This window comes from Salmo salar, chromosome 28, assembly GCF_965601325.2.
Source record: "Salmo salar chromosome 28, fSalSal1, whole genome shotgun sequence".
NCBI lineage: Eukaryota > Metazoa > Chordata > Actinopteri > Salmoniformes > Salmonidae > Salmo > Salmo salar.
The window spans coordinates 34,720,655-34,747,209 of record NC_138318.1 but is presented as its reverse complement, the minus strand read 5'-3'; the positions used below and the strand labels follow the sequence as shown (position 1 = coordinate 34,747,209).

Below are 26,555 nucleotides of genomic sequence, written 5' to 3'. Positions count from 1 at the left end.
GTTGCTAAACACACCGTCATGTGTCGTCTGTACATTCACGTGTGTGTGTGTGTTTGGTGGGGGATTACAGACAAAACATTTACTTCAACAAAACAGGTGTGTAACCTGTTAGTTACGCAATAATCTAACCTGAGCCTCGGAATGTGAAAACCAACCATCTGCAATTGGAGAGCCCATACTAGACGACCTCACAAAGTAGTTGGATGCGTTCCAAATGACACCCTATTCCCTATGTAGTGCACTACTTTAGACCAGCACCCGTTGGGCTTAGGTCAAAAGTAGTGCACTATTCAGGGAATATGGGTGTCATTTGGGACACACCCAATAATAGCCCTCCTGGCTATGCAAATCATACGCATGTTTCTCCTTGATGATGTGTTAAAATAGATGTTTGCCTTGGCCTTAGGAATGCAGTAGGGTCCACTAAGTGCAGAGGACTGCAGCTATGGGACATGTGCATCCTTTACACCATTCCAATTGCAGATGGTTGGGCTGAGTGTCTGCGGATTTTCACTTCTCCCTTTGTTCTTCATTGATCAAGTAAGGCCACTGATTAGTTAAGAACTCCACTGTCTAGGTGGAAAGTGGAAAGGAATCATCCAATGAATGAGTTTAGATGGATCGGAGTAACAGGACAATTAGGCCCATGTTGTGAAAACGCTGAAAATACTCTCTGAAAATATTCATCAGGGGTGTCAAAACTCATTCCATGGAGGTACGAGACGAGTGACTTGTGTTTTTTTGTCACTGTGTGTCCAATTAAGACCAAGACAACCAGGTGAGGGGAGTTTCTAATTGATCAGTGACCTTAATTGATTAATTAATCAAGCACAACGGAGATCAATAGCAATACATTCCAGAGGGTTATAGAGATTGTCTCTAGGTCTAGTCTTCTTGTTCAGTGGTCCACCTTGAGAGAAACTTAAGCAAGAAACAAATGAGAATCTGACTGTCGACAGACACGTAATACAGTGGCAAGCTGTTCTTTCTCTTGCTAGCACAGAAGCTGTACCTGCTGCGTGCCGACCCGGTAGCCACGAACCTACTGATTATACTTGTAGAATCGCAATGCTCATCAGTAGCCAACAACTTGACTTTGAGCCAATTAGAGAGCACGAACCCCCCACATGGGGGAGCCAAAAAAAGGAAAAAGAGGGCATTTTCTCCGTACATCCATAGATGAGCCAGTCAGACTTCATATGCAATGTGGGCTATGGGATAGTAGCTAGCTTAGTGCAGACGCAATGCACTGAATACTTCCTCCAAGCTAGCTAACCACTGTAGCAGGTATTGACATTATAATTAAATCACAATGGATTAGCTAGCATCCATGTAACAGCTGCTGAGTTAGTGCAGTGGCCTTAGCTAGCGAATATGCTAACGTTAGCTAGCTAAACATTTGATTATGGGCTGGACTGGCAGTATGGGATTATGGCGAGTGAATTAAATCGTTTTCTTCGTCATCTTGCTAGATAGTTATACACCTGTGGCCATCTGGCTAGTATCAACAAGGGTTTTCTACAAAATAGCAACATTTGAGCAGATAGCTTGCAATCTAGACCATAAGCAATACACACAGCTATGCATTGCCAAATAAAACAAAACAAAAAACTCTGCCATCTTCTGCTTAGTAGAATTTTAACCAGGCTGAGTGGCTGACAACTTCCAAGGTCTTTGCTGTGTGAACACTAGAGATTGACTGCAGGCACTAAGTACTGTCAGCAGGTAACCGTTTGGCAATCCTACCTGTGTCTGAGCTTTTACTTGGTGAATGTGGCAGGGATGTTTTGCTTGGAGACTCGTATTTTAAATAGCCTACTGCCCTGTTTCTTGAACTGTTCACCTCAATACAGTAGACTTAAATACAGCAAATCTATATTTAGCTTTTTATAAAATGTCTACCTAGGTCTATAGGCGTCCCAATAATTTCCATTATGCACCACTAACAGTGAAAATAAAACTGCATTTAATAAAATTGTCAGAAGAAGTTCAGTGTGATTATCCTGAGCAGTTTGAACTGAACTTAACCAATTGAAAGCTGCATGTTGTCACATTGTAATCGTGCCCCCTGACTCCCCGTTTACAACGCACGTACTGTAATAGTAAAGTTTACAGTTACTCGATACACTGCAATAAATGCATTTGATTCATTACCTTGCAAAGGCAACATCTCGTCGAAATGTGCATGTGACCGTACATGCTTTATATAAAAGGCGTTGCAATATGTCTGCAGGGAGTTGCTGACTATGTGACAGCTTTAATTAGGTTATAACATCCCTGGTACAAGAGGACTGCAAATACCACCAACATGAGCAAAAAGCATCTAGCTATTATATGCTGAGAGTAGACAGACAGACAGACTCGTTTTACCAGGAACTCTGCAAAGGGGAAGATCTAAACAGGAAATGCAACTGACCCTTTTACCGCATAAACTTTAACATGCATTGACGATATTCAACTTGTAGCAATGCACATTGCAGACAATGCATAACTAATTGCATTTCAGTCGTTTTGCACAGATCGCATGTAATATAGTCTTACCTCCCTTTGGCTGAGACATTTCCCCTTTGCTTTGATGGGGGGGAGGGGATGCACTAGAGACTTTGCCTTCTTTCTCACTCCCTCCCTCCATCGCACTCGCACCGAAGCTTGCTTCAGCGGCTTGCTTTGCAACAAGGATGCAGAATACAAGCCGCGATCTTCATGCACTTGGAGCCTTTTTGCGTCTGAACCGTGTGTGTCCGTGCAAAGAGCAATATTACAATTGCACACCTTGCAAAACGGTCAGGAAACGGGTCGTTTTGCAATGGCACTGCAAATAATTCTCAGCGGCACTTACATAATGGGCCACGGCTGGCAGCTGAAAGCTCCTAACTTGGATCAGAGAGTGAGTGGCATTGGCCTATATTACGAACGTTCTTCCTGCTTGGGCGTAAAGGATGGTGGGAACTGTAGTCCATACTGTAGTTGTGCGTACTGTATTACAGTATTGTATTACTTTATTACAGTATCTGAGTACGGCTATGTGTGATCAATGATCCGCATGTTTTCTTGTAGGCTAAATACAACATATTCATTTCAAGTGTATTATGATTTACATGAAATGAAACTTGAAGTTCCACTTTTGTTTGCACTCATATGCCGACATAATCAATAACAATAGGCATAGGCTACTTGTAATACATCACTCTTAAATATTGGAAACACAAACACAGTCAATCTGTCCTGGAATAACTTTGCTTTACTGAATAGTACTGCAAGCAAGAGATATCATCAACGGTAATGTCAATGAAGAGGAAACAGATATTATCAACCTCCTCCTTTTGGGTATAATAGCACAGAGAAATAGCTTTTGAAACATCGCTAAAGCAAAGCTTGTAAGTCATATTGATCTTGAATATACATACTGTACAAAATGTTATCAAACATCAAACAGGTATTGTCTGCTATCCATTTATTCCATACATTGCAGACATGCTGGTTGGTTGCAGACGTGATGGGATTGGTTGGTTGGTTGGTTGGCTGGCAGGTTGGTTGCAGACATAATGGGGTTGGCTGGTTGATTGGCCGGTTGGTTGGCTGGTTGGTTGCCGGTTGGTTGGTTGGCTGGCTGGTTGGCAGGTTGGTTGCAGACATGATGGGGTTGGTTGGCTGGCTGGCTGGTTGGAGGCAGTTGGTTGGTTGGTTGGTTGTTTGGCTGGCTGGTTGGTGGCAGTTGGTTGGCTGGCTGGTTGGTGGCAGTTGGTTGGTTGGCTGGCTGGTTGGTTGCAGCCATGATGTGGTTGGCCGTTTGGTTGGTTGGTTGGTTGGTTGGTGGCAGACATGATGCGGTTGGATGGCTGGTTGGTTGGTTGGTTGGCTGGCTGGCTGGTTGGTTGGCTGGCTGGTTGGTTGGTTGTTTGGCTGGCTGGTTGGTTGCAGCCATGATGTGGTTGGCCAATTGGCTGGTTGGTTGGTTGGTTGGTTGGTTGGTTGGTTGGTTGGTTGGTGGCAGACATGATGGGTTGGATGGCTGGTTGGTTGGTTGGCTGGCTGGCTGGTTGGCTGGTTGGTTGCAGCCATGATGTGGTTGGCCGGTTGGTTGGTTGGTTGGTTGGTTGGTTGGTTGGTTGGTTGGTTGGTTGGTTGGTTGGTTGGTTGGTGGCAGACATGATGTGGTTGGCCGGTTGGTTGGTTGGTTGGTTGGTTGGTTGGTTGGTTGGTGGCAGACATGATGGGGTTGGCCAGTTGGTTGGCTGGCTGGTTGGTTGGTTAGCTGGTTGCAGCCATGATGTGGTTGGCCAGTTGGTTGGCTGGCTGGCTGGCTGGTTGGTTGGTTGGCTGGCTGGTTGGTTGGTTGCAGCCATGACTGGGTTGGCTGGTTGGTTGGTTGCAGACATGATGGGGTTGGTTGGTTGGTTGGTTGCAGACATGATGGGGTTGGTTGGTTGCAGACATGATGGGGTTGGTTGGTTGGTTGGTTGGTTGCAGACATGATGTGGTTGGCCGATTGGCTGGCTGGCTGGCTGGCTGGCTGGTTGGTTGCAGCCATGATGTGGTTGGCCGGTTGGTTGCAGCCATGACTTGGTTGGTTGGTTGGTTGGTTGGTTGCAGATATGATGGGGTTGGTTGGGTGGTTGGTTGGTTGGTTGGTTGCAGATATGATAGCGTTGGTTGGTTGGTTGCTGACATGATGGGGTTGGTTGGTTGGTTCGTTGCTGACATGATGGGGTTGGTTGTGTGGTTGGTTGGTTGGTTGGTTGGTTGGTTGGTTGGTTGGTGGTGGTTGGTTGCAGATATGATAGCATTGGTTGGTTGGTTGCTGACATGATGGGGTTGGTTGGTTTGTTCGTTGCTGACATGATGGGGTTGGTTGGTTGGTTGCTGACATGATGGGGTTGGTTGGTTTGTTCGTTGCTGACATGATGGGGTTGGTTGGTTGGTTGCTGACATGATGGGGTTGGTTGGTTGGCCGGTTGGTTGGTTGGCTGGTTGGTTGCAGCCATGACTGGGTAGGTTGGTTGGTTGGTTGGTTGCAGACATTATGGGGTTGGTTGGTTGGTTGGTTGCAGACATGATGGGGTTGGCTGGTTGCAGACATGATGGGTTTGGTTGGTTGCAGACATGATGGGGTTGGTTGGTTGGTTGCAGACATGATGGGGTTGGTTGTTTGGTTGGTTGGTTGCAGACATGATGGTGTTGGTTGGTTGCAGACATGATGGGGTTGGTTGGTTGGTTGGTTGCAGACATGATGGGGTTGGTTGGTTGGTTGCAGACATGATGGGGTTGGTTGGTTGGTTGCTGACATTATGGGGTTGGTTGGTTGGTTGATTGGTTGCAGACATTATGGGGTTGGCTGGTTGCAGACATGATGGGGTTGGCTGGTTGCAGACATGATGGTGTTGGTTGGTTGCAGACATGATGGGGTTGGTTAGTTGGTTGGTTAGTTGGTTGCAGACATGATAGGGTTGGTTGGTTGCTGACATTATGGGGTTGGTTGTTTGGTTGGTTGGTTGCAGACATGATGGTGTTGGTTGGTTGCAGACATGATGGGGTTGGTTGGTTGGTCGGTTGGTTGGTTGGTTGCAGACATGATGGGGTTGGTCGGTTGGTTGGTTGCAGACATGATGGGGTTGGTTGGTTGGTTGCTGACATTATGGGGTTGGTTGGTTGGTTGGTTGCAGACATCATTTGGTTGGTTGCAGACATTTACATTTACATTTAAGTCATTTAGCAGACGCTCTTATCCAGAGCGACTTACAAAATGGTGCATTCACCTTATGATATCCAGTGGAACAACCACTTTACAATAGTGCATCTAAATCTTTTAAGGGGGGGGGGGGTTAGAAGGATTACTTTATCCTATCCTAGGTATTCCTTAAAGAGGTGGGGTTTCAGGTGTCTCCGGAAGGTGGTGATTGACTCCGCTGTCCTGGCGTCGTGAGGGAGCTTGTTCCACCATTGGGGTGCCAGAGCAGCGAACAGTTTTGACTGGGCTGAGCGGGAACTGTGCTTCCTCAGAGGTAGGGGGGCCAGCAGGCCAGTGGTGGATGAACGCAGTGCCCTTGTTTGGGTGTAGGGCCTGATCAGAGCCTGAAGGTATGGAGGTACCGTTCCCTTCACAGCTCCGTAGGCAATCACCATGGTCTTGTAGCGGATGCGAGCTTCAACTGGAAGCCAGTGGAGAGAGCGGAGGAGCGGGGTGACGTGAGAGAACTTGGGAAGGTTGAACACCAGACGGGCTGCGGCGTTCTGGATGAGTTGTAGGGGTTTAATGGCACAGGCAGGGAGCCCAGCCAACAGCGAGTTGCAGTAATCCAGACGGGAGATGACAAGTGCCTGGATTAGGACCTGCGCCGCTTCCTGTGTGAGGCAGGGTCGTACTCTGCGAATGTTGTAGAGCATGAACCTACAGGATCGGGTCACCGCCTTGATGTTAGTGGAGAACGACAGGGTGTTGTCCAGGATCACGCCAAGGTTCTTAGCACTCTGGGAGGAGGACACAAGGGAGTTGTCAACCGTGATGGCGAGATCATGGAACGGGCAGTCCTTCCCCGGGAGGAAGAGCAGCTCCATCTTGCCGAGGTTCAGCTTGAGCTGGTGATCCGTCATCCACACTGATATGTCTGACAGACATGCAGAGATGCGATTCGCCGCCTGGTTATCAGAAGGGGGAAAGGAGAAGATTAATTGTGTGTCGTCTGCATAGCAATGATAGGAGAGACCATGTGAGGATATGACAGAGCCAAGTGACTTGGTGTATAGCGAGAATAGGAGAGGGCCTAGAACAGAGCCCTGGGGGACACCAGTGGTGAGAGCGCATGGTGCGGAGACAGATTCTCGCCACGCCACCTGGTAGGAGCGACCTGTCAGGTAGGACGCAATCCAAGCGTGGGCCGCGCCGGAGATGCCCAACTCGGAGAGGGTGGAGAGGAGGATCTGATTGTTCACAGTATCAAAGGCAGCAGATAGGTCTAGAAGGATGAGAGCAGAGGAGAGAGAGTTAGCTTTAGCAGTGCGGAGAGCCTCCGTGACACAGAGAAGAGCAGTCTCAGTTGAATGCCCAGTCTTGAAACCTGACTGATTAGGATCAAGAAGGTCATTCTGAGAGAGATAGCAGGAGAGCTGGCCAAGGACGGCACGTTCAAGAGTTTTGGAGAGAAAAGAAAGAAGGGATACTGGTCTGTAGTTGTTGACATCGGAGGGATCGAGTGTAGGTTTTTGGTTGCAGACATGATGGGGTTGGTTGGTTGCAGACATGATGGGGTTGGTTGGTTGGTTGCAGACATGATGGGGTTGGTTGGTTGCAGACATTATGGGGTTGGTTGGTTGGTTGCAGACATGATGGGGTTGGTTGGTTGGTTGCTGACATTACGGGGTTGGTTGGTTGGTTGCAGACATGATGGGGTTGGTTGGTTGGTTGCAGACATGATGGGGTTGGTTGGTTGCTGACATGATAGGGTTGGTTGGTTACAGATATGATGGGGTTGGTTGGTTGCAGACATGATGGGGTTGGTTGGTTGGTTGCTGACATTACGGGGTTGGTTGGTTGGTTGCAGACATGATGGGGTTGGTTGGTTGCTGACATGATAGGGTTGGTTGGGTGGTTACAGATATGATGGGGTTGGTTGGTTGCAGACATTATGGGGTTGGTTGGTTGCAGACATGATGGGGTTGGTTGGTTGGTTGCAGACATGATGGGGTTGGTTGGTTGGTTGGTTGCAGACATGATGGGGTTGGTTGGTTGCAGACATGATGGGGTTGGTTGGTTGCAGACATGATGGGGTTGGTTGGTTGCAGACATGATGGGGTTGGTTGGTTGCAGACATGATGGGGTTGGTTGGTTGCAGACATGATGGGGTTGGTTGGTTGCAGACATGATTTGGTTGGTTGGTTGGTTGGTTGCTGACATGATGGGGTTGGTTGGTTGGCCAGTTGGTTGGTTGGTTGGTTGGTTGCAGCCATGACTGGGTGGGTTGGTTGGTTGGTTGGTTGCAGACATGATGGGGTTGGTTGGTTGGTTGGTAGGTTGGTTGCAGACATTATGGGGTTGGTTGGTTGTAGACATGATGGGGTTGGCTGGTTGCAGACATGATGGGGTTGGTTGGTTGCAGACATGATTGGGTTGGCTGGTTGCAGACATGATGGGGTTGGTTGGTTGCAGACATGATGGGGTTGGTTGGCCGGTTGGTTGGTTGGCTGGTTGGTTGCAGCCATGACTGGGTGGGTTGGTTGGTTGGTTGGTTGCAGACATAATGGGGTTGGTTGGTTGGTTGCAGACATTATGGGGTTGGTTGGTTGGTTGCAGACATGATGGGGTTGGATGGTTGCAGATATGATGGGGTTGGTTGGTTGGTTGCAGACATGATGGGGTTGGTTGGTTGCAGACATGATAGGGTTGGTTGGTTGCTGACATTATGGGGTTGGTTGTTTGGTTGGTTGGTTGCAGACATGATGGTGTTGGTTGGTTGCAGACATGATGGGGTGGGTTGGTTGGTTGGTTGCAGACATGATGGGGTTGGTTGGTTGCAGACATTATGGGCTTGGTTGGTTGGTTGCAGACATGATGGGGTTGGCTGGTTGCAGACATGATGGGGTTGGTTGGTTGCAGACATGATGGGGTTGGTTGGTTGCAGACATGATGGGGTGGGTTGGTTGGTTGGTTGCAGACATGATGGGGTTGGTTGGTTGCAGACATTATGGGCTTGGTTGGTTGGTTGCAGACATGATGGGGTTGGCTGGTTGCAGACATGATGGGGTTGGTTGGTTGCAGACATGATAGGGTTGGTTGGTTGCAGACATGATAGGGTTGGTTGGTTGCTGACATTATGGGGTTGGTTGTTTGGTTGGTTGGTTGCAGACATGATGGTGTTGGTTGGTTGCAGACATGATGGGGTTGGTTGGTTGGTTGGTTGGTTGGTTGGTTGCAGACATGATGGGGTTGGTTGGTTGGTTGCTGACATTATGGGGTTGGTTGGTTGGTTGGTTGGTTGCAGACATGATGGGGTTGGTTGGTTGGTTGCAGACATGATGGGGTTGGTTGGTTGGTTGCTGACATTACGGGGTTGGTTGGTTGGTTGCAGACATGATGGGGTTGGTTGGTTGGTTGCAGACATGATGGGGTTGGTTGGTTGCTGACATGATAGGGTTGGTTGGTTGGTTACAGATATGATGGGGTTGGTTGGTTGCAGACATTATGGGGTTGGTTGGTTGGTTGCAGACATGATGGGGTTGGTTGGTTGGTTGCAGACATGATGGGGTTGGTTGGTTGCAGACATGATTTGGTTGGTTGGCTGGTTGGTTGCAGCCATGACTGGGTGGGTTGGTTGGTTGGTTGGTTGGTTGCAGACATGATGGGGTTGGTTGGTTGGTTGCAGACATGATTTGGTTGGTTGGCTGGTTGGTTGCAGCCATGACTGGGTGGGTTGGTTGGTTGGTTGGTTGGTTGCAGACATGATAGGGTTGGTTGGTTGCTGACATTATGGTGTTGGTTGGTTGCAGACATGATGGTGTTGGTTGGTTGCAGACATGATGGTGTTGGTTGTTTGGTTGGTTGGTTGCAGACATGATGGTGTTGGTTGGTTGCAGACATGATGGGGTTGGTTGGTTGGTTGCAGACATGATGGGGTTGGTTGGTTGGTTGCTGACATTATGGGGTTGGTTGGTTGGTTGGTTGGTTGCAGACATGATGGGGTTGGCTGGTTGCAGACATGATGGGGTTGGTTGGTTGCAGACATGATGGGGTTGGTTGGTTGGTTGGTTGCAGACATGATAGGGTTGGTTGGTTGCTGACATTATGGGGTTGGTTGTTTGGTTGGTTGGTTGCAGACATGATGGTGTTGGTTGGTTGCAGACATGATGGGGTTGGTTGGTTGGTTGCAGACATGATGGGGTTGGTTGGTTGGTTGCTGACATTATGGGGTTGGTTGGTTGGTTGGTTGCAGACATGATGGGGTTGGTTGGTTGGTTGCAGACATGATGGGGTTGGCTGGTTGCAGACATGATGGGGTTGGTTGGTTGCAGACATGATGGGGTTGGTTGGTTGGTTGGTTGCAGACATGATAGGGTTGGTTGGTTGCTGACATTATGGGGTTGGTTGTTTGGTTGGTTGGTTGCAGACATGATGGTGTTGGTTGGTTGCAGACATGATGGGGTTGGTTGGTTGGTTGGTTGGTTGGTTGCAGACATGATGGGGTTGGTTGGTTGGTTGCTGACATTATGGGGTTGGTTGGTTGGTTGGTTGCAGACATGATGGGGTTGGTTGGTTGGTTGCAGACATGATGGGGTTGGTTGGTTGGTTGCTGACATTACGGGGTTGGTTGGTTGGTTGCAGACATGATGGGGTTGGTTGGTTGGTTGCAGACATGATGGGGTTGGTTGGTTGCTGACATGATAGGGTTGGTTGGTTGGTTACAGATATGATGGGGTTGGTTGGTTGCAGACATTATGGGGTTGGTTGGTTGGTTGCAGACATGATGGGGTTGGTTGGTTGGTTGCAGACATGATGGGGTTGGTTGGTTGCAGACATGATTTGGTTGGTTGGCTGGTTGGTTGCAGCCATGACTGGGTGGGTTGGTTGGTTGGTTGGTTGCAGACATGATGGGGTTGGTTGGTTGGTTGCAGACATTATGGGGTTGGTTGGTTGGTTGCAGACATGATGGGGTTGGCTGGTTGCAGACATGATGGGGTTGGTTGGTTGCAGACATGATGGGGTTGGTTGGTTGGTTGCAGACATGATAGGGTTGGTTGGTTGCTGACATTATGGGGTTGGTTGTTTGGTTGGTTGGTTGCAGACATGATGGTGTTGGTTGGTTGCAGACATGATGGGGTTGGTTGGTTGGTTGGTTGCAGACATGATGGGGTTGGTTGGTTGGTTGCTGACATTATGGGGTTGGTTGGTTGGTTGGTTGCAGACATGATGGGGTTGGTTGGTTGGTTGCAGACATGATGGGGTTGGTTGGTTGGTTGCTGACATTACGGGTTGGTTGGTTGGTTGGTTGGTTGCAGACATGATGGGGTTGGTTGGTTGGTTGCAGACATGATGGGGTTGGTTGGTTGCTGACATGATAGGGTTGGTTGGTTACAGATATGATTTGGTTGGTTGCAGACATTATGGGGTTGGTTGGTTGGTTGCAGACATGATGGGGTTGGTTGGTTGGTTGCAGACATGATGGGGTTGGTTGGTTGCAGACATGATGGGGTTGGTTGGTTGCAGACATGATTTCGTTGGTTGGTTGGTTGGTTGCAGACATGATAGGGTTGGTTGGTTGCAGACATGATGGGGTTGGTTGGTTGTAGACATGATAGGGTTGGTTGGTTACAGACATGATGGGGTTGGTTGGTTGCAGACATGATGGGGTTGGTTGCAGACATGATGGGGTTGGTTGGTTGCAGACATTATGGGGTGGGTTGGTTGGTTGGTTGGTTGGTTGGTTGGTTGGTTGGTTGGTTGCAGTCATGATGGGGTTGGTTGGTTGCAGACATGATGGGGTTGGTTGGTTGGTTGGTTGGTTGGTTGGTTGCAGACATGATAGGGTTGGTTGGTTGCTGACATGATGGGGTTGGTTGGTTGGTTGGTTGCAGACATGATAGGGTTGGTTGGTTACAGATATGATGGGGTTGGTTGGTTGCAGACATTATGGGGTCGGTTGGTTGCAGACATGATGGGGTTGGTTGGTTGGTTGCTGACATGATTTGGTTGGTTGGTTGGTTGGTTGGTTGCAGACATTATGTGGTTGGTTGGTTGGTTGGTTGGTTGCAGACATGATGGGGTTGGTTAGTTGCAGACATGATGGGGTTGGTTGGTTGCAGACATGATAGGGTTGGTTGGTTGCAGACATGATAGGGTTGGTTGGTGTGTTGGTTGGTTACAGACATGATGGGGTTGGTTGGTTGCAGACATGATGGGGTTGGTTAGTTGGTTACAGACATGATGGGGTTGGTTGGGTGGCTGGCTAGCTGGCTGGCTCGTTGGTTGGTTGGTTGGCTGGCTGGCTCGTTGGTTGGTTGGTTGGCTGGTAGGTCGGCTGGTTGGTTGCAGACATGATTAGGTTGGTTGGCTAGGTGGCTGGCTGGCTGGCTAGTTGGCTGGTTGGTTGAATGCAGACATGATGGGGTTGGCTGGTTGCAGACATGATGGGGTTGGTTGGCTAGTTGGTTCTCCCTTGACTTTGTGTATTATGTGATATGAGTGTGATGTTTAAAGAGGACAGTGCTTGGCTTACATTGTGTCACTGCATGTACGAAAATGGAGGAGGCTAATTTCTCCCGAAGTGTGCACTCATGCACTCCTCCACATGAATGAAGGGAAGTGAACAAGTGCACACTTAGGGCAGAATGATACAGAATTGGGATGTATAGAAAGAGTGAAGGGGGTCATTTCTTGCTAGAGATGAGGGTCTGGTAGAGCGGCTTGACCACGATGTGTAGATGGAGGGAACCATCAACCAGGTACTCAGACATCTTGCAGTGCAGATTGGCTTCCACCAGGAAGTCCCCAGTTTCCTCTGTGCTCTGGTGGAAGTTATAAACATGTCTCACCACCATGTTCCCCTGCTGCCTTTTCATCACCACCACCATCTTCTGGAAACTCACCCCGGCGAAGTCTGCACTCGATGTAGCGGGGGTAATAATGATGTGCGGCCGCCCTCCGTCGACTTGTGTCAGCTGCATGTAGCTCTGTTCAGAGTGTATGGTCCTCATACTGGGGGTAACCAACGGGGCGAGAACAGGGCATTCCAGGTTACCCTCTTGTTGACATCATGGCTGCTGGGACCCAGCATGCATCTGGAAGCTGGTGGGGTTGTTGATGACCCAAGGACTCCCCCAGGCTGTGGAGAGGTAGTTCCTGGGCATGAAGAGACTACAGTTCACGTCAAAGTACTTTGCCATGTGGAGGGGGGAGGCAGAGTGGAACTGGTGGGATGGTAGAGGAGGCCACGGACCGACTCCTGGTAGCGGGCCAGGAGAGGAGACAGGGTCTGCAGCCGGAAGAGCTCCCACGGGAGCATCATGCCGTAACGGACGGCTCTGAGAGCATTCTCCGCTGTTAGAGAATCCGGCTCGTTCTGGTTGATCCAGGCCTCCAGCGCCGTGAACAGCTCCATCTCACTCTGAAATTCAAAGTCACATTTTAGAACTTTATTGTTCCTTCAGATCAGGGAAATTCATTTTGCAGCCAGGAGTACATAAATCAAATCAAATCAAATGTTATTAGTCACATGCGCCGAATACAACAGGTGTAGATCTTACAGTGAAATGCTTACTTACAAGCCCTTAAACCAACAATACAGTTTTAACAAAAGAATAAGAATAAGAAATAAAAGTAACTAAATAAATGCAGTATACACATTGCAAAGACACACATACAAGTTCAAAATTGTTCAATAGTTCTGTACATGATCATAAGATGGAGTAATACACAGGAGTTAGCCTGCTCCCATATCTGTTTGTGCTGTATTGCCATAAAACAGAGCTGGGATGAGGCAGACAATTATGTGACAATTATTGACAAGGAGTCGGCCAGACAGTGCAAACAGATCTGCAATCAGGCTACCAAGGAGTAGGCCTACTGTACCTGCGAGATGAGTTCTAAACGCTGCAGCAGGCTCATCAGCAGGTCGATGCTGACGGTGGTCCACTCCTCACTCTGCAGTACGGAGGACAGGTTCCAGGACAGATACTGCAGACAGGTGTCCCTCAGGGCCACTTCTCCAGTCTGAAGGGCATACCTGCAATGTTGTCAACGTTATTATTGTCCAGTCCATGTTTTACTAGTTTAACTAATTGTTAAAGGTCCAATGCAGTGTTTTTATCTCAATATCAAATCATTACTGGGTAACAATTAATTATATTACTGTGATTGTTTTCAATTAAAATGGTAAAAAAAAAATATATATCTTCTTAGCGAAAAGCAGTTTCTCAAGGAAGAATTTTGCAAAGACTGTCTGAGTGTGGTCTCAATGGGGAGGGGAAAACTGAAAACTAGCTGTTATTGGCAGAGCGGTTTGGAACTCTTTCTTATTGGTCAAATTACTAATTTACCGCCTGGTGATGACCCACTAAAACAGGGGGACATTTCAGGCAGTCTTTTCAAATAGCTCTTACACTAAAAGGTCATATCATAATTTTCACAATTTCACAGTATTATTCCAAAATGGTTTTGGACTGCATTGGGCCTTTAATGAATGCAATATTTATTGTAAAGACTAATGTATGGACTTCATAATGTATAGACTTCAGCTGGAAACGTTATTCCAAGTAGTTAAAAAAATAAATATTTACAGAGTTCACCAAACTATATCAGACGACACCCCGACCTCCATTCATATAACCACAACATATACATTATATTACAACATAAAGAGGGAGGTTACCTTTTCCCAAGGGAGACGTCCTCTGACCTCAATGGGACTTCATGGTTAAATAAACGTGAGATAAAAATAAATAAACAGTACAGTACCATTCCACCGCGTGTCCAGAGGAGCTGGCCAGGTTCTGAGTCGTACTGGGTGACCCCCTGCTGAAGGCCCTGGACTCGGTATTTAGTGGCCAGCTTGTGTAGAGGGAGACAGAGAGATGAGAAGGGGACAGATAGAGAGAGAGAGACAGAGAGAGACAGAGAGAGATGAGAATGGGGTCGATCAAGGGAAAGAGGTCATGTATGTAAAGTAATGACGTCCTCTCTAAACCCACACCTGCACACACAGTAAGCCTTTGATCATCCAAATGCATGTTATGTTATACCCAAGGAAATTATGTTGTACTTGATCCAAATACATCCAACCTCCACAGAATAGTCTGAGTTGCTATTATTATTATTAAAAGTCTGACTTTATCGTGGGTATCTCCAGCCAAGACAGAAACTCAAACCCCAACCAAAATGGCAACAGAGCAAAGCTATTTATGGTAGTAGGCTGTACCTGGCATACAGAAGCCTAGAGAGTATTTTCTCCTGTCTAGTGGTGTCTATTGTTAGCCAGCCAGAATAAGCTTCCTTCCCCTTAATCAGTCACCGATTTAGACCTGGGACACCAGGTGGGTGTAATTAATGATCAGGTAGAACAGAAAAGCAGCAGGCTCTGGACCTCGTAGGATCAGAGGTTAATAGCCCTGGCCTAAACACCCTGTAGCAGCTTTTCCCAAACTCTGTCCTCGGGACCACCAAGGGGTGCACAATTTGTTTTTGAGCCCTGTCACTACACAGATTTTTAAAATAATCAAAGCTTGATGATTAGTTGATTATTTCAATCAGCTGTGTAGTGCTAGGGCAAATAAACAAGATGTGCACCGCTTGGGGTCCCGAGGACAGAGTTTGGGAAACCCTGCCGTGTAGAATACCCTATATCAGTGATTTCCAAACCTTTTATAGTCCTGTACTCCTTCAAACATTTAACCTCCAGCTGTGTATCCCCTCTAGCGCCGGGGTCAGCGCACTCTCAAATGTTGTTATTTACCTTCATTGTAAGCCTGTCACACACACACAATACATTTATTAAACATAAGAATGAGTGTGAGTTTTTGTCATAACCCGGATCGTGGGAAGTGAGAGCTCAAAGAGCTCTTATAGGACCAGGGCACAAATAATAATAATCAATAATTTTGCTCTTTATTTAGCCATCTTGATCATCGAAAATTGTGAATAACTCACCACAGGTTAATGAGAAGGGTGTGCTTGAAAGGATGCACATAACTCTGCAATGTTGGGTTGTATTGGAGAGAGTCTCCGTCTTAAATTATTTTCCACACAGTCTGTGCCTGTATTTTGTTTTCATGCTAGTGTGGGCCGAGAATCCACTCTCACATAGGTACGTGGTTGCAAAGGGCATCAGTGTCTTAACAGCACGATTTGCCAATGGTAGGATACTCTGAGCGCAGCCCAATCCAGAAATCTGGCAGTGGCTTCTGATTAAATTCAATTTTCACAGAACCACTTGTTGCAATTTCAATGAGACTCTCTTGTTCAGATATAGGTAAGTGGACTGGAGGCAGGGCATGAAAGGGTTAATGAATCCAGTTGTTTGTGTCATTCGTTTCAGGAAAGTACCTGTGTAATTGCACACCTACTCACTCAGGTGCTTCGCTATATCACATTTGACATTGTCTGTAAGCTTGAGTTAGTTTGCACACAAAAAAAATCATACAATGATGGAAAGACCTGTGTGTTGTCCTTGTTAATGCAGACAGAGAAGAGCTCCAACTTCCTAATCATAGCCTCAGTTTTGTCCCGCACATTGAATATAGTTAGAGACTCCCTGTAAACTCCCGTGGCTTGTTTTTCAAACTGTCATGTTTTGTTTCTAAATGTCTGCACAAGAGTGAAGGTTTCATCGAGTTGTGAGATGGTACTTTTGCACATTCAACACACTGTGGCTGAGGAAAGGCACTAAGCCCAATATAAGTGAACTCCAAATCAATGTAGTTCTCATCATATTTGCGCCTCTTCAATGGTCCAACGTCCCTGTCTGTTGTTCACGGGTAAGGGGGCAGTAGCGCTTTGGCTGCATCAGATTCACAACTGTCACTATCAGATTCACAACGGTCAGTGTCCATGCTAGCTGGGCTAACATCAAATGTAGAATTAATGATGCTAGCATTGGATGTGCTCGTGGAAGCAGAACAACTTGTGTTGTCGACAGGTGCAGGTGTAGTACTGCTAGTAGTAGCAGTACTACCAGTAGAGCTGGTATGTGTCTCTATGGATGCGGGTCTTTCTTTTTTTAACCATTTATCAATTTTCGAGCAAATGGAATGAGCAGCAGCGATGTTTGGCTACATACGGACTGTTAGTGGAATTCCCGCGAAAGCGTTAATGTGATTGGATGTTAATTATTTTACTAGGCTACCTGTATTTGACATTGTGTTGTTATTTCGCTGAACACTAGATGGTTTCATTGTATTTTTGGCGTGAAACGAGGCTACTCAGGTGAGAAAAAAACCTCACCCAGATGTATAGCCCCGTTGGAAAATATAAATGGACTGTTTGAAATTGTGAATATTTTTATTATTATTTAAATTTTCTTATGTAAATCACATTTTTATTTGGCGTACCCCCGACGGCATTGCGCGTACCCCAGTTTGGGAAAACCCGCCCTATACCCTATATAATACCCTTTACCCTATAGAATACCCTATACCCTATAGAATACCCTTTACCCTATTAAATACCCTTTACCCTATATAATACACTTTACCCTATAGAATACCCTATACCCTATATAATACACTTTACCCTATATAATACCCTTTACCCTATAGAATACCCTGTACCCAATATAATACCCTATACCCTATAGAATACCCTTTACCCTATAGAATACCCTATACCCTATAAAATACCCTATACCCTATATAAAACCATATACTCTATATAATTCCCTATACCCTATAGAATACCACATAGAATACCCTATAGAATACCCTATACCCTATATAATACCCCATATAATACCCTATATAACACCCAATAACTTATAGAATACCCTATATAACACCCTATATAATACCCACACCTTATAGAATACCCTATACCCCATATAATACCCTATAGAAAACCCTATAGAAAACCCCATATAATACCCTATACCCTATATAATAAACTATACCCAATAAAATAACAAATACCCTATAGAATACCCTATACCCTGTAGAATACCCTATACCCTGTATAATACCATATACCCTATATAATACCCTATACACTATATAATACCCTATACCCTATATAATAACCTATACCTTATAGAATACCCTATACCTTATATAATAACCTATACCTTATATAATACCCTATATAATAACCTATACCTTATAGAATACCCTATACCCTATATAATATCCTATACACTATAGAATGCCCTATATCCTATAGAATACCCTATACCATATATAATACCCTAAACCCTATAGAATACCCTATACCCTATAGAATACCCTATACCCTATAGAATACCCTATACCCTATATAATACCCTATACCTTATAGAATACCCTATACCTTATAGAATACCCAATACCTTATAGAATCCCCTATACCCTATATAATACCCTATAGAATACCCTATACCCCATATAATACCCTATATAATACCCTATAGAATACCCTATAGAATACCCTATACCCCATATAATACCCTATATAATACCCTATGGAATACCCTATACCCCATATAATACACTATATAATACCCTATAGAATACCCTATACCCTATAGAAAACCCCATATAATACCCTATACCCTATATAATACACTATACCCAATAAAATAACAAATACCCTATAGAATACCCTATACCCTGTAGAATACCCTATATAATATCCTATACACTATAGAATGCCCTATACCCTATAGAATACCCTATACCCTATATAATACCCTATACACTATATAATACCCTATACCTTATAGAATACCCTATACCTTATAGAATACCCAATACCCTATAGAATCCCCTATACCCTATATAATACCCTATATAATACCCTATAGAATACCCTATACCCCATATAATACCCTATAGAATACCCTATAGAATACCCTATACCCAATAGAAAACCCCATATAATACCCTATACCCTATATAATACACTATACCCAATAAAATAACAAATACCCTATAGAATACCCTATACCCAGTAGAATACCCTATACCCTGTATAATACCATATACCCTATATAATACCCTATACACTATATAATACCCTATACCCTATATAATAACCTATACCTTATAGAATACCCTATACCTTATATAATAACCTATACCTTATATAATACCCTATACCCTATATAATAACCTATACCTTATAGAATACCCTATACCCTATATAATATCCTATACCCTATAGAATGCCCTATATCCTATAGAATACCCTATACCATATATAATACCCTAAACCCTATAGAATACCCTATACCCTATAGAATACCCTATACCTTATAGAATACCCTATACCTTATAGAATACCCAATACCCTATAGAATACCCTGTACCCTATACCCTGTAGAATACCCTATACCATATATAATACCTTATACCTTATATAATACCCTAAACCCTATAGAATACCCTATACCTTATAGAATACCCTATACCCTATATAATACCATATACCCTATATAATACCCTTTATCCTATAGTATACGCTATATCCTATAGTATACCCTATACCCTCATAGATATCATCCTAACCAACTTGCCCTCTAAATACACCTCTGCTGTTTTCAACCAAGATCTCAGCGATCACTGCCTCATTGCCTGCATCCGTAATAGGTCAGCGGTCAAACGACCTCCACTCATCACTGTCAAACGCTCCCTGAAACACTTCAGCGAGCAGGCCTTTCTAATCGACGTGGCCCGGGTATCCTGGAAGGATATTGACCTCATCCCTTCAGTAGAGGATGCCTGGTTATTTTTTTTAAATGCCTTCCTCACCGTCTTAAATAAGCATGCCCCATTCAAGAAATTTAGAACCAGGAACAGATATAGCCCTTGGTTCTCTCCAGACCTGACTGCCCTTAACCAACACAAAAACATCCTGTGGCGTTTTGCATTAGCATCGAACAGCCCCCGTGATATGCAACTTTTCAGGGAAGTTAGAAACCAATATACACAGGCAGTTAGAAAAGCCAAGGCTAGCATTTTCAAGCAGAAATTTGCTTCCTGCAACACAAACTCAAAAAACTTCTGGGACACTGTAAAGTCCTTGGAGAATAAGAGCACCTCCTCCCAGCTGCCCACTGAACTGAGGATAGGAAACTCTGTCACCAACAAAGGAACAAAATAAATACATAAATAAATAAATAAATACAGTAGGGGAAGAGGTAGTTGTTTGGGCTAAATTATAGATGGGCTATGTATAGGTGCAGTAATCTGTGAGCTGCTCTGACAGCTGGTGCTTAAAGCTAGTGAGGGAGATAAGTGTTTCCAGTTTCAGAGATTTTTGTAGTTCGTTCCAGTCATTGGCAGCAGAGAACTGGAAGGAGAGGCGGCCAAAGGAGGAATTGGCTTTGGGGGTGACCAGAGAGAAATACCTGGTGTAGCACGTGCTACAGGTGGGTGCTGCTATGGTGAGCAGCGAGCTGAGATAAGGGGGGACTTTACCTAGCAGGGTCTTGGAGATGACCTGGAGCCAGTGGGTTTAGCGACGGGTATGAAGCGAGGGCCAGCCAACAAGAGCGTACAGGTCGCAGTGGTGGGTAGTATATAGGGCTTTGGTGACAAAACGTATGGCACTGTGATAGACTGCATCCAATTTATTGAGTAGGGTATTGGAGGGTATTTTGTAAATGACATCGCCAAAGTCGAGGATCGGTAGGATGGTCAGTTTTACAAGGCTATGTTTGGCAGCATGAGTGAAGGATGCTTTGTTGCAAAATAGGAAGCCAATTCTAGATTTAACTTTGGATTGGAGATGTTTGATGTGAGTCTGGAAGGAGAGTTTACAGTCTAACCAGACACCTAGGTATTTGTAGTTGTCTACATATTCTAAGTCAGAACCGTCCAGAGTAGTGATGCTTGACGGGCGGGCAGGTGCAGGCAGCGATCGGTTGAAGAGCATGCATTTAGTTTTACTTGTATTTAAGAGCAGTTGGAGGCCATGGAAGGAGAGTTGTATGGCATTGAAGCTCGTCTGGAGGGTTGTCAACACAGTGTCCAAAGAAGGGCCAGAAGTATACAGAATGGTGTCGTCTGCGTAGAGGTGGATCAGAGACTCACCAGCAGCAAGAGCGACATCATTGATGTATACAGAGAAGAGAGTCAGCCCAAGAATTGAACCCTGTGGCACCCCCATAGAGACTGCCAGAGGTCCGGACAACAGGCCCTCCGATTTGACACACTGAACTCTATCAGAGAAGTAGTTGGTGAACCAGGCGAGGCAATCATTTGAGAAACCAAGGCTGTTGAGTCTGCCGATGAGGATGTGGTGATTGACAGAGTCGAAAGCCTTGGCCAGGTCAATGAATACGACTGCACAGTATTTCTTCTTATCGATGGTGGTTAAGATATCGTTTAGGACCTTGAGCGTGGCTGAGGTGCACCCATGACCAGCTCTGAAACCAGATTGCATAGCGGAGAAGGTGCGGTGGGATTCTAAATGGTCGGTAATCTGTTTGTTGACTTTGCTTTCGAAGACTTTAGAGAGACAGGGTAGGATAGATATAGGTCTGTAGCAGTTTGGGTCAAGAGTGTCCCCCCCTTTGAAAAGGGGGATGACCGCAGCTGCTTTCCAATCTTTGGGAATCTCAGACGACACGAAAGAGAGGTTGAACAGGCTAGTAATAGGGGTTGCAACAATTTCGACAGATAATTTTAGAAAGAAAGGGTTCAGATTGTCTAGCCTGGCTGATTTGTAAGGGTCCAGATTTTGCAGCTCTTTCAGAACATCAGCTGACTGGATTTGGGAGAATAGAAATGGGGAAGGCTTGGGTGAGTTGCAGTGGGGGGTGCAGTGCTGTTGACCGGGGTAGGGGTAGCCAGGTGGAAAGCATGTCCAGCCGTAGAAAAATGCTTATTGAAATTCTCAATTATAGTGGATTTATCGGTGGTGACAGAGTTTCCTATCCTCAGTTCAGTGGGCAGCTGGGAGGAGGTGCTCTTATTCTCCAAGGACTTTACAGTGTCCCAGAAGTTTTTTGAGTTTGTGTTGCAGGAAGCAAATTTCTGCTTGAAAATGCTAGCCTTGGCTTTTCTAACTGCCTGTGTATATTGGTTTCTAACTTCCCTGAAAAGTTGCATATCACGGGGGCTGTTCGATGCTAATGCAAAACGCCACAGGATGTTTTTGTGTTGGTTAAGGGCAGTCAGGTCTGGAGAGAACCAAGGGCTATATCTGTTCCTGGTTCTAAATTTCTTGAATGGGGCATGCTTATTTAAGACGGTGAGGAAGGCATTTAAAAAAAATAACCAGGCATCCTCTACTGAAGGGATGAGGTCAATATCCTTCCAGGATACCCGGGCCACGTCGATTAGAAAGGCCTGCTCGCTGAAGTGTTTCAGGGAGCGTTTGACAGTGATGAGTGGAGGTCGTTTGACCGCTGACCTATTACGGATGCAGGCAATGAGGCAGTGATCGCTGAGATCTTGGTTGAAAACAGCAGAGGTGTATTTAGAGGGCAAGTTGGTTAGGATGATATCTATGAGGGTATAGGGTATACTATAGGATATAGCGTATACTATAGGATAAAGGGTATTATATAGGGTATATGGTATTATATAGGGTATAGGGTATTCTATAAGGTATAGGGTATTCTATAGGGTTTAGGGTATTATATAAGGTATAAGGTATTATATATGGTATAGGGTATTCTACAGGGTATAGGGTACAGGGTATTCTATAGGGTATTGGGTATTCTATAAGGTATAGGGTATTCTATAAGGTATAGGGTATTCTATAGGGTATAGGGTATTCTATAGGGTTTAGGGTATTATATATGGTATAGGGTATTCTATAGGATATAGGGCATTCTATAGGGTATAGGATATTATATAGGGTATAGGGTATTCTATAAGGTATAGGTTATTATATAGGGTATAGGGTATTATATAAGGTATAGGTTATTATATAAGGTATAGGGTATTATATAGTGTATAGGGTATTATATAGGGTATATGGTATTATACAGGGTATAGGGTATTCTACTGGGTATAGGGTATTCTATAGGGTATTTGTTATTTTATTGGGTATAGTGTATTATATAGGGTATAGGGTATTATATGGGGTTTTCTATTGGGTATAGGGTATTCTATAGGGTATTATATGGGGTATAGGGTATTCTATAGGGTATTATATAGGGTATTATATAGGGTATAGGGGATTCTATAGGGTATTGGGTATTCTATAAGGTATAGGGTATTCTATAAGGTATAGGGTATTATATAGTGTATAGGGTATTATATAGGGTATAGGGTATTCTATAGGGTATAGGGCATTCTATAGTGTATAGGATATTATATAGGGTATTCTACAGGGTATAGGGTATTCTATAGGGTATTTGTTATTTTATTGGGTATAGTGTATTATATAGGGTATAGGGTATTATATGGGGTTTTCTATAGGGTATAGGGTATTCTATAGGGTATTATATAGGGTATTATATGGGGTATAGGGTATTCCATAGGGTATTATATAGGGTATTATATGGGGTATAGGGTATTCTATAGGGTATTATATAGGGTATTATATGGGGTATAGGGTATTCTATAGGGTATTATATAGGGTATTATATAGGGTATAGGGGATTCTATAAGGTATTGGGTATTCTATAAGGTATAGGGTATTCTATAAGGTATAGGGTATTATATAGGGTATAGGGTATTCTATAGGGTATAGGGTATTCTATAGGGTATAGGGTATTCTATAGGGTTTAGGGTATTATATATGGTATAGGGTATTCTATAGGATAGAATGCCCTATACCCTATAGAATACCCTATACCCTATATAATACCCTATACACTATAATACCCTTTCTTCCACTGCAAATCTACCAAATCTACCATTCCAGTGTTTTACTTGCTATATTGTATTTACTTCGCCACCATGGCCTTTTTTTGCCTTTACCTCCCTTATCTCACCTCATTTACTCACATTGTATATAGACTTATTTTTCTACTGTATTATTGACTGTATGTTTGTTTTACTCCATGTGGTACTCTGTGTTGTTGTATGTGTCGAACTGCTTTGCTTTATCTTGGCCAGGTCGCAATTGTAAATGAGAACTTGTTCTCAACTTACCTACCTGGTTAAATAAAGGTGAGAAAAATAATATATATATATATATATATATATATATATATAATACCTTATATTATACCCTATAGAATACCCTATACCTTATAGAATACCCTATACCCTATATAATACCCTATACCTTATAGAATACCCTATACCCTATAGGATGTACACAATATACCGCTGTCTAGTGTTGCAGTCATAGAGATATAATTCCTAGAACAAGTTTTTCCATTCAACTTAATGAGTGGAATTATACAGGAATTCTAATTCTATGGTTGCAGTAGCCAGCCAGAGTAAGCCTCAACAGTAGATTATGATCAATGTGGTTACACCTCCATAAACCAATTTAGGTTTTCATTACTTACTAATTAATATATTATGACACCCACCGACCGTGCTTCCTCCCACCAGCCTCCACTGGTATTCAGCATTTAGGTCTGGGATTTCCGAGACTAGCTGAATCACGAGGTTGCAGCTACCAAGTACACCCACTAGATGGCTATATAAAAATACACAGTAAAACTGTTTGAGCGTGTTACCCATATAGAGTACACAGTCTAAAGCAGTAGAATGACATCTAGAGTTAACCCCCCCCCCCCCTCTCCTGACACTTTTTGCTTCCCTCCCCCTCCATGAACCCTAAACCATGTATTACTTGTCAGGAGGGGAATTCCTTATGATATCATTTCTTGTGACTTATTACTTTCTTCCTCGAAAGGTCGCTGGTTTGAATCCCCGAGCCGACAAGGTGAGAAATCTGTTCATGTGCCCTTGAGCAAGGCACTTAACCCTAATTTACTCCAGGGTCACCGTTGATAATGGCATACCGTGTCCCCACTCTCCAAGGGTGTCTCAGGGTGTTGGGATATGCAAAAAAACAAAAACATTTTCAATTCACACGTGTATTAATACACACTTGTACATGTGTGAAATAGGACAAATCTAAGCACCCACCAAACTATTATTATTGTTAATGAACCTGTTGAAGACGGCAGCACACTGTATGTGTCTCCCTTTTCACCTGATGAACTTATCAAAGACCTCAGCACACTCAGCGGTCTCTAGCAGAACCAGGGTGGTGCCGTAACGGCTGAGCAGCAGCTCCTCAAACACAGGGCTCTGCAGGGACAACACCAGGGAGTGGGCTTGGACAGCACCAGGTAGTGGGCTTGGACAGCACCAGGTAGTGGGCTTGGACAACACCAGGGAGTGGGCTTGGACAGCACCAGGGAGTGGGCTTGGACAGCACCAGGGAGTGGGCTTGGACAGCACCAGGAAGTGGGCTTGGACAGCACCAGGGAGTGGGCTTGGACAGCACCAGGGAGTGGGCTTGGACAGCACCAGGTAGTGGGCTTAGATAGCACCAGGGAGTGGGCTTGGACAGCACCAGGTAGAGGGCTTGGACAGCACCAGGTAGAGGGCTTGGACAGCACCAGGTAGTGGGCTTGGACAACACCAGGGAGTGGGCTTGGACAGCACCAGGTAGTGGGCTTGGACAGCAGCAGGGAGTGGGCTTGGACAGCACCAGGGAGTGGGCTTGGACAACACCAGGTAGTGGGCTTGGACAGCACCAGGGAGTGGGCTTGGACAGCACCAGGTAGTGGGCTTGGACAGCACCAGGGAGTGGGCTTGGACAACACCAGGTAGTGGGCTTGGACAGCACCAGGGAGTGGGCTTGGACAGCACCAGGGAGTGGGCTTGGATCATCTTCATCACCTCCACCGTCTGGAGGAAGACTACTTTGTTTGTTTCAAATGTCACAGAGACGATTTGTCATTTTCACTTTATCCCCTCCCACAAACACACACAGGTTCGAGGACAAGGTCAGCCACCCACATCCCAGAAGAGTTTTCCCAGTCAGACCTCGGATTTCAACCGGCAACCCTTTGGTCTCTGCCCACCTCACTAACCCTCTAGGCAAGCTGCCTACCTGAACCCTGAGGGCCACATTGCTGCCGTTCCCCTGAGCCAGCAGGGCCTCCAGATGCTGCACCAGGGCCAGGGAGTGGCTTATGGTGTCACCGCCATAATTCTGGATCTCATCAGCCTTCATTATGCCTAGAAGAGGAAGAATACTTTATTGTACAGTTTTAGGGTTTAAAGGGCAATGAAAATGGTGTGTTTCCACATTTTATTGTTTAACTCTTTTTTTTGCTACAAAACCTACAAATGTGCCATTTTCACATACGCAGACACTGGTATGGTGCTGGAGATAATGAATACGAGGTTGAAAAGTGGTGCTATTACCCTTTAGCAAGGATACAATCGCAGGAGATGTCATGGGCCCCGTCACCGTGAACAGGGAAGGGAGAAGGAGGGGGAAGCGGTGGTCGTTAAATAAAGACAGGACAATCTATGGCCCCCTCAACCTTCACCATGGCTATTGGGAGGAGGGGGTAGAGTCCCAATCCATGGGATCAATCATTGTAGCTGTGCACACCGTGTAGGTGATTCACCATGTAGGTGATTGTAGGTCAGTTTTAATGAAACTTTGATTCACGTGCTGCTGCTTGGATAGATGCCCTGACCAGATTCAAATGGGACTCAGAAATGGTATATGATTTGAATTAAGGATCTATTTTAGTTGTATTAATTTGTCAGAGGGAGTTCCGCTTTTTCTAATAAGTCTGTTGGTCAAACTTCCTTTTCCGGAAGAAAAGGGAACAAGAAGAAAAAAACTGAATTATTGTGTCAGTGTTTAACCCTCCTCCAGTCGTGATTCACACAGCCACGAGGTTGACAGTGGAAACTACTATACGACTAGACTAATTGTCTTAAACATTGGTTTTAAAGTTGAATGTATCAGTTCCTAAATATATTTGTAAACTACCCTCATTTGC

At 45.1% G+C, this 26,555-nt stretch overlaps 1 protein-coding gene and 1 pseudogene across 2 annotated transcripts in view; both read right to left on the bottom strand.

Annotated features, from left to right (window-relative positions):
- The window catches only part of mkk6c (MAPK kinase 6c), a 55,799-nt gene extending 52,900 nt beyond the window's left edge, over window positions 1–2,899 (bottom strand). Inside the window, exon 1 of one of the 2 annotated variants that reach the window (XM_014180279.3) lies at window positions 2,542–2,899. In XM_014180279.3, coding sequence (XP_014035754.1) covers window positions 2,542–2,632 — 91 coding nt within the window. In that variant the 5' untranslated portion in view covers window positions 2,633–2,899. 2 annotated transcript variants of the gene reach the window in all.
- A 9,455-nt stretch (window positions 2,900–12,354) lies between these two features.
- Window positions 12,355–25,768, bottom strand: LOC106589893 (BTB/POZ domain-containing protein 17-like; annotated as a pseudogene).
- Between the last annotated feature and the right edge of the window lie 787 nt (window positions 25,769–26,555).